The sequence below is a fragment of the Antechinus flavipes genome, chromosome 5 (assembly GCF_016432865.1).
Source record: "Antechinus flavipes isolate AdamAnt ecotype Samford, QLD, Australia chromosome 5, AdamAnt_v2, whole genome shotgun sequence".
Taxonomy (NCBI): domain Eukaryota; kingdom Metazoa; phylum Chordata; class Mammalia; order Dasyuromorphia; family Dasyuridae; genus Antechinus; species Antechinus flavipes.
In genome coordinates, this window is record NC_067402.1 from 129,683,515 (window position 1) to 129,695,757 (window position 12,243).

Below are 12,243 nucleotides of genomic sequence, written 5' to 3' on the forward strand. Positions count from 1 at the left end.
TTTGTATTCAGACACAAGCAGTTCTTCCTCTGGGTATGGATAGCATTTTTCATCATAAGTCTTTCAGAGTAGTCTTGGATCACTGTATTGCTGAGCATAGCAAAGTCATTCACAGCTGATCATCCCACAACTTTGCTATTACCCCCCCACACACACACGTACCCATTTCACTTTACTTGAACATATGAAGGACTTTCAAGGTTTTTCTGACAACATCCTACTCATATAGTAAGACTTTACAAAATAGTTTAAATATCTTGTAAAATAACATTGCAACTAAAAACTCACTTCACAAATGAGAAAACTAAGGATCAAAAAGGTGAAATGGCCTGTCTAAGGAGGGTTCTAAAATCAAGTGTCTCATAACTCTCAGTGTAGTCAGTGCTTTCCCCCTATATCAGTGACTGACCTCTAACATTAAGAGAAAAAAAAGAGTGAGTAGGAAAAAAGTTCTTCAGTGAAACATAGTTTAAGGTGAAAGGCTATATGCTAGATAAAATAACTTTGTAATTCTGTTTTATAAAATTTCATTTTTCAGCTTATACACCAAAATAATGATATTTTAAATCTAGCTCTTGACTTATCTTTGTAAAATGAGAGAATGTGGAAAAGAAGATACCACAATCCAAATTTTCCAAATCAATTATAAGAACTGCATATTTTAAATGACGTGCTTTTTTTTTTTCTCATTCATTAAACAAGACATATAATGCAGAGGGAATAAACTCCTAAAATAAATAGCACTAATAGATCTGATTTTGTCTTTGGAGACCTGATATATTTCTAAGTATTTTATTTAGATCCATATAGTAATGGACACCTCAATCTCTTTTTAAAAAGCATGAATTCAAAGAATGAAAAATTTTCTTTAAAATTAGCCTATTGAAAAATATAACAAAAAGGTAAATGTGTTTCTTCTTCCCGTCAACCCAAATCATGTAACGCCTTCCAGAAACCAGATTTTTTTCCTCTCTCATCATTTGTACTTCTATTTCCTTTCTATCAATCAAGATAATGAACAATGAGTTCACAAAATAAAGAAATGTAAATAATAACCAAAACTGTTCAGATGTATGACAGCCTTTATATAGACTTGCCATACTCCTTCTGATGTAGTAAGATTAAAACAATGACATTTACCAAGCTATAGGCTGCGTGAGGGAAATTTCAGGAAAAATTAAAAACCATCTTGGCTATAATTCTTTAAATACCAAATTTCTCTTGGAGTTTTGGAAAATACGTCACCAATGTAGCAAGAAAGAAAATTAGACGGGAGCCAGAGGAAGTGGGTTTGAACACTGGCTGCTGCTTACTATATGACTCCGATCAAGTTCTAGTGGCCTCTTGGGACTCCATTTTTCTCATCTGTGAAAGGGAAGGCTTGACCAACAGATCTCTCAGGTCTCTTCCAGCTTCTCAGTATATCAACTTTCTCAATTCCTTTAATCTGCACTCTTCATTTTATCTCAAGGATCACCAAAAAATATCCTGCCTCCATCATTTATGATTTTCCCTTGCTTCACTGGCCTGTATAGCTCTTTCCAAACCCTAAGTCTGATCATATTACTCTACTGGCTAAAATTTTGGGAAAATGGCTTATCTAATATTATCAATCAATCCTTTACTTTTTTTTTCCTTGATAAATTCTATCACATTATTCTCTCCTCATACTTACTACACTCCCCATCCCTCTATTTCTGAAAACACAACCCTTGCTTTAGGCTTCATTGAAAAACAAATGAACAAAAAACCTCAGAGGATTCTGGGAAGATAGCTGAGTAGGTTGGTAAATTTCAAGCTCTCCAGATTTCTCCCATAAATACAACAAATTTGCCCCTTAGGGCAAACACAGACCAATGAAAAATCAAGATTGGGGCAAACCAGATGTCACTCAAGTATATCATAAAACAATCTGAAGAAAGCCCTGGAGTTGGGGATTAACCTGTCTGAAGTACAAACACCTCTGGGCAAGCTCCACAGAAGCACCAACTGGGAACCTTCAGGTTAGTTGGGTGTGGCCTCCTTGGGAACAACAGAAACACTCACCTTCTAGACTGCTGGAATCGGGATCTGAGTCCGGGAAGGCAAAGAGAACTTCAGCTGATTGGGAACACTAGGCCTAGGTCCAGCTGTGCTGCAGAGACATGGCCCTGGGCGAGGAGGAACCTGCACCCGGTGGGTGCAGAGGCTGGGGAGCAGGGACACTGCTGGCCTTGGGCACTTGTTGGAGAGAGAAGATTTTGGTTTGGGGCTCCTGGTCAGAGAAGAGAGCTGAAGTAAAGCCAGAGCCACAATCCCCCATCTCAGGATTAGAGGTGCTCAAACTAATGCCTCTTATAATAAAAAATGAACGGGCAAAGAAGAAAGAACTCACCATAGAAACATACTATGGGAACAGGGAAGACCAGAGTTCATCTTCAGAGGGTGACATTTAAGTAAAAACAGCTTCTATCCCAAACAGTAATGTGAAATGACACATTGTCCAGAGACAATTTATAGAGCTCAAAAAATAATTTAGAAATCGAATAAGAGAAACTGAGGGGGGAAAATTAAAAACCATCCAAGAAAAACATTATTATTTTTTAAAAAATTAACCAACTGTAGGAGAGTCTCAAAGAAGAAAATAAAACTCTGAAAATTAGAACTGGGCAAGGGAAAGCCAGTGAAATTATGAGATTCCAAGAAATATCAAAAAAGATTATAAAGGATGAAAAAATAGAACAGAATGTGAAACATCTTATAAGAAAAACAACAGAACTGAAGAACAAATCAAGAAGAGAAAATATAAGCGCAATTGAACTGATTAAAAGTTGAGACCAAAAAAAGAATCTTGACACAATAATATAAGAAATAATCCAAGAAAATTGTGCTGGAGTAATAAAACATGAGAAGAAAGTAGAAATAAAAAAAATCCACTAATCACCACCTCAATGAAATCCTTTATAGAAAACACATAGAAATATTATTGTCAAAATCTGAAATCCCTAGATCAAAGAGAAAATTTTGCAAGAAATAAGAAAAAAACATTCAAATACATTGAAACAACAACTAGAATTGTACAGGACTTAGCAGCAGCCACAATAAAAGACCACAGGTCCAGGTATCATATCTACCGACAATCAAAAGAAGGCTTGTGACTAAAAATAGCATATTCAGCAAAATCATCTATAATATTGAATGAGAAAATTATAGACATTCAATGAATTTGCGGACCTCCAGAACTTTCTATCAATCAAAACAGAAAATAGAAAATTTAACACATAAGAGCCAATATCAAAGATCAATTTCAAAGTACTCAACATGGGAAAATGTTTATGTTTTTTTCACATGGGGAATATATACCATATGTTTAAGATTGACATCAATAACAAAGTAGTTCAAAAGAAAGATTGGAATGGAATTAAGGTAAAAATAGTAATCATGAATGTACATGAGTACAGAGTGCAAATGAAGTACAGAGGAAGAATAAACATAGAGGCTAAAGGGGTAGGACTCGTAGTTTGAAAACCTACTTACATCAGGAATGGGTTAAATAGACAACACTACATATACAGTATGAAAGTTATAGAACCTTCCAAAATTTATAAAGAAATAAGGGGGGAGGAAGGATTGGTGGACAGGAAAGCAAAAATAAGGGAAGAATCCATGGGTAGGGGGTAAACATAGCAAGACAAGGAGCAGAATTAAAGTAAAGAGTTATCAGGGATAGGAAAGATATGTGTGTATTTAAGTAGGGGAGGTATATATGTATATATGTGTACATGTATATATATATATATATCCTTTCTTAATGACAGCCTGCTTGAGAGTGAAGGGGATAAAAGAGAAGAAGAAAGATTAAAGCAAAAAAAGATGTGCACCAGAGGACAAAAGAGCAATTTACAAGAAAGCAAAGAAAAGATGGGCACTTATGAATATAATTTCTTCTACTAATATATATACTTTCTTGATCTGGTCATTTGTTATTATATATTTTGATAAATGTGTGTGTGTGTGTGTGTGTGTGTGTGTGTGTGTGTGTGTTTTGCTGGGCACATGACAAAGTTCTCTTTTGTATTCCTTTTCTGTTTTTCTTTTTTCTTATTGTTTTTTTCTAATTTAAAAAAAAAAAGAAAGTTAAACCTCCTTTTCTTACCCAATACCACACATTTAGGACTATCTCATTATTATTTTACATCTTCTTCTTTGTTCCAGTCAGAGGATGAGGTCACTTTCTTCTTTTCTAACACAAATCCCAACTCCTCTATTTGCAGTGAAGCCTTCCTGTCTCCTCCAGCAATTTGTTGTTTTGATTAACTCTTCTTAATTTTGAACTTCTCTTTCCTTATTCACTGACTCCTTCAAAAATGCACAGATCTACTCCATCCTCAAAAAAATCTCCCTTGAATCTATTATCCCCTTCAAGTAATTATCATCAATCATAATTTCAGTGTCCTGGTTCTTTTCCTAATCATGCAAATAATTTAGTGCTTCTGAAAGATCAGCACCCACATCCAACCCCACACATGCAAATATATGCCCTCCACCATCAAGCCTCTGTCCCAACAATTCTCCTCTTCTCTCTCTTTTCTCTCATGAGAATCTCATCTGTTTCAACAGACTCCTATATTAACTATTTATGGATGACTTCATACCAAGTCACTTGCACGCCAACCAACACTATCATCCCAATCTCACTGGAATCTTGGCTTCTGCTTTTGGATATACAGTCTCTTACAGGTGAATTTTAACCTTAACTTCCCTAAAAATCACATCACTTCCCAAGCCATCATACCAAGCCAGTATGCACATTGTTCTGTTCTTTTCTGTATCCTGTTATGGATCATCTTAATTCAATAGGGTCTAAACTTCTTGAGGGCAGGGCCTCTCTTCATTATTTGTCTTTGATTCTTCATTGTTTTGTCCAGTAGCTTACCTACACTAAATGCTTACAAAACATTTATCTATAGGCATCTACTTATGCAGCAGTCCTAATCTCTTCCAAGCCTCAGTCCCTCTCCAACTCTGTTAGACATCACCACCTGGAACACGATGTCACACAGGTATCTCAAAATCAACATGTACAAAGTACAATTTATTAACTTTCTCCCTAAATCTCCTGAGGTCTCCTTTGTCAAACATACCACTCCCTTTCTCCCCCCAGAATCCACTGTCAGCCAAGTTCAGAGATTTTATTTTTGTCCTTCCCAATATCCAATGAATTAACACGTTTTACTGATGCGACCATTTTTAAAATGTCATATTCACACCATTTTTCATACTAATACCTAATTCAAGTCTTCATCATCTTTTGCTTAGAACATTACAAGAGTGTCCTAAATGTTTCCCCTCTATTCAATCTATTCTAAGGGTAGACACCAAAATTATATTCTTTAAGCATATCTGACCATATCATCCTTCTACTCAAAAGCATCAGTAGCTCTAACTTTCCTTTAATATAAAACACAACAATATTATATGTTTGCAAAAATAGGAAAAGTGAGCCTTTCAAGATCTATATGATCTTAATAACTAAAGCAAGAAGATTAAATTTAAAGACAAAGAAAACTACAGATTCTCAATGTAATTGAGGATCTCAACATAAAGCTCATTTAACTTTTTTTTTAGATAACTGCATTTCAATGGAATATAATCCAACAAAGCCAATTATGTTTGTATTTTATTTTAGATATTATATTTTATATTATTTTGTGTTTTATTTTATATTCCTAAAACACCATATAGAGAAGAGGACACATGTCTTTCAAAAGCATTTGTTAATTTATAAAGTCTAGAGCCTGCTATAGACTAATATTCCTAATAAACAATGATACAAAAATGTTAAACTAAATATTAACAAATAGATCACAAAAACATAATTAAAGAGATTATACACTATGACCTGGTTGAATTTTTACCAGAATGAAATGTTGGTTCAATATGAAACATAATAAACTATATTAATTACATAAAAAATAAAATCACATAAAAATAAATGCAAAAAGATGCTTTTTGACAGAAAATCAAACATTCATTTGTTTTTGTTTTTTTAAAACTAGAAGCATAGGAATATGTTAATTCTTATAAATATAGTAAATAAGTATAATAAATAAAGTCAATATAAAACCAAGAATAAACATTACATATAAACATTACATATACTTGGGAAAATTAGGAAGCCTTTGCAATAAAATTAGGGATAAAATGAGAATACCTATTATCACCAATATTATTTAATATAGTATTAGGAACACTACCTCTCAGGATAAAACAAAAAAGAGAAACCAAAGGAATAAGCACAATAAGAAACATAATCATTGCTTCTGGAGCAAATGATATGATGATATACTTGGATAACTAAAAAATTTAATTAAAACAGTAAATTCAGCAAAAAGTTGCAGGATATAAAATAAATTCACATAAATATTAAAAGCAATTGTATATCACTAACAAAATCCAACAGGAAGAGAGAAATTATATTCAAAATAACTATAGAAAAATGATAGAATTCATTTACCGAGATACACCTAGAAACTACTTGAATCCAAAATACAAAGTATTTGTGAAAATATTAATTTGATGGACACAACTATGCCAATATAATACTACCTAAATTAACTTATATATAATACTATCTAAATAACTTGAGAAATAGTACCTAAATAACTTGAGAAAATATTAATTTGATATGGGCACACAATGCCAATATAATACTACCTAAATCAACTTACTCAATATCATTAACAAATTACCAAAAGATTATTTTATAGAGCTAGAAAAAACAACAGAATTCACATAGTAGAACAAAATGTCAAGAATTTTTAAGATAATAATAAAAACACATTATGAAAAAATGGCAATTTAGTGGCACCAGCTCTCAAACTTTTACTATTAAAGATTGATATGAAAACTCGTACTGGTTAAAATTAAGAGATGCCAATCAATAGAACATAATATACAAAAAACAAAGAAATACACTGGCCTACTTTAACAAAGACTCCAATTACTAGGGGGAAGGACTCATTAATTGACAAAAACTGCTAGGAAAACCAGGAAAAAGTCTGACAGATACCAGGTATTGACCAATATCTCACACTATATAACAAGATAAATTCCTATAGGATGTGTGACACAGACATAAATGATAACACAATAAACAAATTTAGAGACACAAGGAAAAAATTACATTTCAAATCTATAGATAAGGGGAAAATTCTTGATCAAACAAAGGATCAAACAAGATTAAAGTGAACAATTTCTATTATATAAAATTAAAGCTGATGCTAATTTTATAAATGAAACCAATGAAGTAAACAACTGAGAAAAATCTTTGCATTTCTGAAAAGGGTCTCATATCCAAAACATAAAAGAAACTGATTCAAATTTACAAAAATAAGAACCAATCCCCAGTTGAAGAAAGAATAATGAAAAGGTAGTTTCTTAAGGAAGAAATCTAAGGGATCATAACAATATGAAGATATGTTTCAAATCACTGATAGTTGGGGAAATGATAAAAAAAAATTCTGAAGTTCCACCTTATAACCATCAGATTGTCAAAGATGACAAATAAGAAAAAAAATCACAAATACTAAATGGACTGCAAGAAAACAGAAGGGCTAATTATTGCTGGGGCTGTCAAGTTGTCTAACCATTGTTGAATTTGGAACTATACCCCAAAAGTCACTAAACTACTGTATATCATTTTAATCAGTAGTATCATTATTAACTATATATCCTTTAGAGATCAAACAGAAGTGGAGAAGATTCCCCCCATACAAAAAATATATATAATAGCTTTTTGGAAGCAGACCAAAACTAAAAATTAAATGAGTTTCCATTTGTTAGAAAATGGTCAAATAGCATAGTATATGAATGTAATGGAATTTTGTTGTGCTGGACAGTTTCAGATGAAAGACACTATCAATCTTCTCCCAGAGAGATAATAAGCTTGAAATGCAGAATTATTATACAACTTTGGTCTTTGCCAAAGTAGGAGTTTATTTTGTTTAATTATGTATGTTTCCTTTTTCATTATTTTTTTCATTATTTCATTGTCCATGTGGTTGGGTGGAAGTAGGAAAGGGAGAAGAAAAATGGCTAATAATCAGAAAAAGAATAAAATTAAATTTAAGGGGAAAAGTAAAATGCAAACTACTCCATTTGGTATGCAAAGCTCTTTACAATCTGGACCCAGCATATTATATTCTAGGCTTATAATAGATACATTCTTCCTTTTACACACTCTATGCTCTAGCCAAATTGACCTATTTGATGTTCCTCATACATGACATTTCATCTCTCAACTCTGTAACTTTTTTACACAGTCCATCCCACTGTTCTTTGATGCCTCCCCTCCCTTCAATCTCCAAAACCCTAGCTCCCTTCAAAGCTTTATTCAACAGCCAATTCCTTAAAGATTAGCTCAGTTCTCCAAAGCTATTAATGTCCTTCTCCATCAGTCAATGTTTATTTGGTATATACAGATTCAATATTTGCTATCTGTGAAAATGGTTTTTCTATTCTTCAAACATAATATAAGTTCCTTAAGGAGCAGGAGGGTCTGACTTTTATAATTATTTTCCCAGCATCTACTATAGAGCCTAATATATATTAAGCCTTTAATGAACTCTTGATGATTAAATGACAGCCTCTGTAATTATATAATCTTTCCTAATTAAGAACAATGAGTTCCCCAATATGACATGAAATTTGCTTATTTGCTTCTAAAAATGAAAAAGTTATTTTTTTATAAAATGTAATGGCGGGACAGCTAGATGGTACAGTGGATAGAGCACCAACCTTGAAGTCAGAAGAACCTGAGTCAAATCTGGTCTCAGACACATAAAACTTCCTAGTTGTGTGACCCTTGGCGAGTCACTTGGCCCCAATTGCCTCAGAAAAAAAAAAAAGTAAAATAAAATGTAATGGCCTGATTAAACACATTAGTCAACCTGAAATACTTTTTAAAAAGCATACTGAAATGGTTATAGCATTGCAACATGGCTTCATACCACTTCAAAATGTGTTTACTAACATATATTAAATAGAAAAAAATTAAGACACATCATTTCCTAAAGGAACTTTACTAATGTCCTGACTATCAATCTCTTTTTAAACAAATTTTCCTCTACTGACCTTTGCATCTTACTTTTTTTATTGTTATTACCCTAATCTCTAGTATTTTTTCTTAAATCCCATTATGTGTATATGTAAACTTCTCTTTACAAGACAAAGAAGACTTTAGATTTCTTTCTTACTGCTTTTACAGATATTGTAATTGATGAAACTAAGATTAAAAAAAAAGAAGAGGCAAGCAGGTAGCCAAGGAATACAGTATGTTTTTATTTTGGAATACTGGCACTAAAAAAAGGCTTGCACTAAATTAACTCTGAAAATAGAGTCAACCTACAAGGCAATAATTGTAGTACAGATATAGCCTGCCTTAGGCAAAATGTGAAATATGAATAACCAAATTTATAGAACAGATAAATTCAAAGTCAATGATTTACTTAAAAGAATCATCATTTACAAAAGTTTTATAAAGGCAATCCATGAAATAGTAAGCTACTAGAACTGCGAAAATGATCCCTTTTAAAGTTCCAATTTATATATGATTTTAACACAGCTATTATATAAAGCAAAACACATTTGTAGTTTAAAATAAATAATTAACAGTTCTGAAGTTATTGAATGAACAATGAAAATTTTCCAACACACTGATCAACTCTCCCCTGATACATGAGTGAAAACCATTTCATTCCAAGTATTCTATTATAAAAGGACTCTATCACCACGACTACTAAAGGACAATCACATTGAAATGAACAAGAAAATTATATTCCTATAGTCATCCAAATTCAATACCAAACTGGTGTCCATTATACTGCCTTATAGAAACCTAAATCACGTCCTATTTCTTTATTTTCAGGCCCCATCCTGACCCAGAGAATCTTCCATTTTGTCACTGAAAGGTAGTTGCACATGCTATATAACCTTAGTTAAGGCAACCATTCAATTATTCTTAAACTGCTTTTATAGACACTTAGTGCATGAATTAGCCAAGCAACAATATTAATAACACAGTCAAAAATTAAATGCGGAATGACTACATGGTAATAATACTTCTGACAGTTCAATTTGGGACTGCTAAAACCAAGTCTGTACATCTCACAGCATTATGTAGTTGTTAGGAAATTAGTCAATTTATCATATACAAAATATCAATTCAATATATTTTTTAACTGCAAAGATGCTTCCTAAAGCATAAAACAATCCAAAATCTGAAGTTCTTCACTGAATTTGTTTTTTACCCTTATCACAAACTTAGATATTTGTAATTTCCTTTTTTAAGTCCGGACAAAATGTATAACAAAATTAGAGGAACTCTCATTTTGTAAACCTATTCATATGTGACCCAGAAGTGAAAACTCATAAGTAAAAGATATAAAACCTAAAACAATACTCGTGAGAAATTCCCTTAAGTGCCGGTCCTAGCTTTCTGGAGCAAATTCTCTATTAACCACCTGAGAACAAACTCATTCACAAATTTAAAAATAGAAACAAAACCAACCCAACTAAAATGATCTTTGCTCTATAGAAATGTTTTAAATAACTTATGTAAGCAATACATTAAATGTTAATTTTACCTGAATATTCCATAATGCAACCATAAGCAGAGCCAGGAAACCAGTTACTTTTTCAAAGAAGTCTATCAACTCAATCAGGCAAGAAATGTAACAGTCACACTGAGCCAACTAGACGGCCAGGCTGCTTTAGAGAAAGTTTCCTGACATGTGATGCTAAACACATGTACTCTACTGCTATCTTTAAGTTAAAGAGGCATTACTAGTATCTTTTCAGGGTATTTTTTTCTAGCCCCTCTTTATATTTCTGATTTTAAAAAGAAGACTTATAATAAAATTATAATGAAAAAGTCACTTTAAAAAGTAATATTAAGAACTTAAAAATATATTAAGTTTTTCCAAGTGAAAAATGTATCTCTCACAAGGTAGATAGACTTCTCCAATAGTACAGAATAATCTAGAGGAAGTATCTTCTGATCCTCTAGAAATAAAGCATAATTTTCATTTGAAAACAAGTGTTCCAAAAATGAATATTCATAACCTCCACTTACATGAAAAACAATCTATCTGATGTTAGGTGTATATGGTTGCTACTATTAAATCTTACATTTACAGTCCAATGGGTCATCTTTTCCTTCATAACCAGTCATTTCTGAGTATTAGTGTAACCCATAAGGAATCCATAATGAAGCTGCACAGAAAATGCCTAGAGATGGAACACAAATTGATCAGTATGTCACAGTCAGCAGTCAGTTTTCATTTCTTTGTTTCAATGTGATGAACTTATTTTTGGAAAGCCAAATGACTAGCTGGACGGGTTCCTATTTTTATTTCTATCAAACATCAGTAAGAAGGTCACAGCTACAATATGGAGAAGGAGAAGGGAAAGGATTATTGCTTGTATATTTTAAAGTTCTTCCTTTTTTGCTAAATAAAATACTTTATTATTTTATAAACTAATTGAAGTATAAACAATGCTATAATATACAGTTTATAATGTTCATTAAAATATCCATTGGGAATGTGTGTATATGTACATATAAATGTGTATCTGTATAAAATCCACAAAATCTGCTAACAATGCTATCATTTCATAGATAAAAGTAGTAATTTTAAAAATAAAATGGATGGTAAAACAGTATTTCATCCTGTCACACACTCATCCCACAGGAAGATCACATTGCAATACTCCCCTTTTGGCCAAGAATTAAGAATCAAAAGTTGTTAATTCTCATCAACTTCACCTGTCATTGTTGCTTAAAAGCTCTATCTCACTTCCTTTGGCATTAATCCACGTTATCTTAATCTCATATAGAAACTGAGCTATAAGTATATATGTTTTTTCCCCAAAAATCAAGATGTCTAAGTAGTTAAAATACTTATTCTGTCATTGCTTTTAAATGGTTTGTTAATAATCCCAAATAATCAGTTTATTTCATTTGCACACAACTAATTGCTGTTGTGGCATATGAAAGCTATACATACCCTTCACAATCCTCAAAGCGGGCATGGATTTCAATTTTTCTCAAAAACTATTACTGAAAAAAATTTTAAGAAGACTCTCTTTTTTTCTCTATCATAATACCTCTTCTTCTCCCCTTCAACATCTTTGTTCAATACTGAAGATTGGTATCTGTTTGTCAAGTCCCAGTGACCATAATTCTCATTTAAATATATCATC

General features: G+C 32.2%; 1 protein-coding gene across 5 annotated transcripts in view; it reads right to left on the minus strand.

The window, feature by feature from the left end:
• Positions 1–12,243, minus strand: part of ST7 (suppression of tumorigenicity 7) — a 288,256-nt gene that overhangs the window by 223,533 nt on the left and 52,480 nt on the right. Inside the window, exon 1 of one of the 5 annotated variants that reach the window (XM_052001662.1) lies at positions 10,626–10,653. The exons of the other annotated variants lie outside the window; for them this stretch is intronic. Coding sequence (XP_051857622.1) covers positions 10,626–10,638 — 13 coding nt within the window. The 5' untranslated portion in view covers positions 10,639–10,653. Of the gene's footprint in view, positions 1–10,625; positions 10,654–12,243 lie in introns of those variants that run through there. 5 annotated transcript variants of the gene reach the window in all.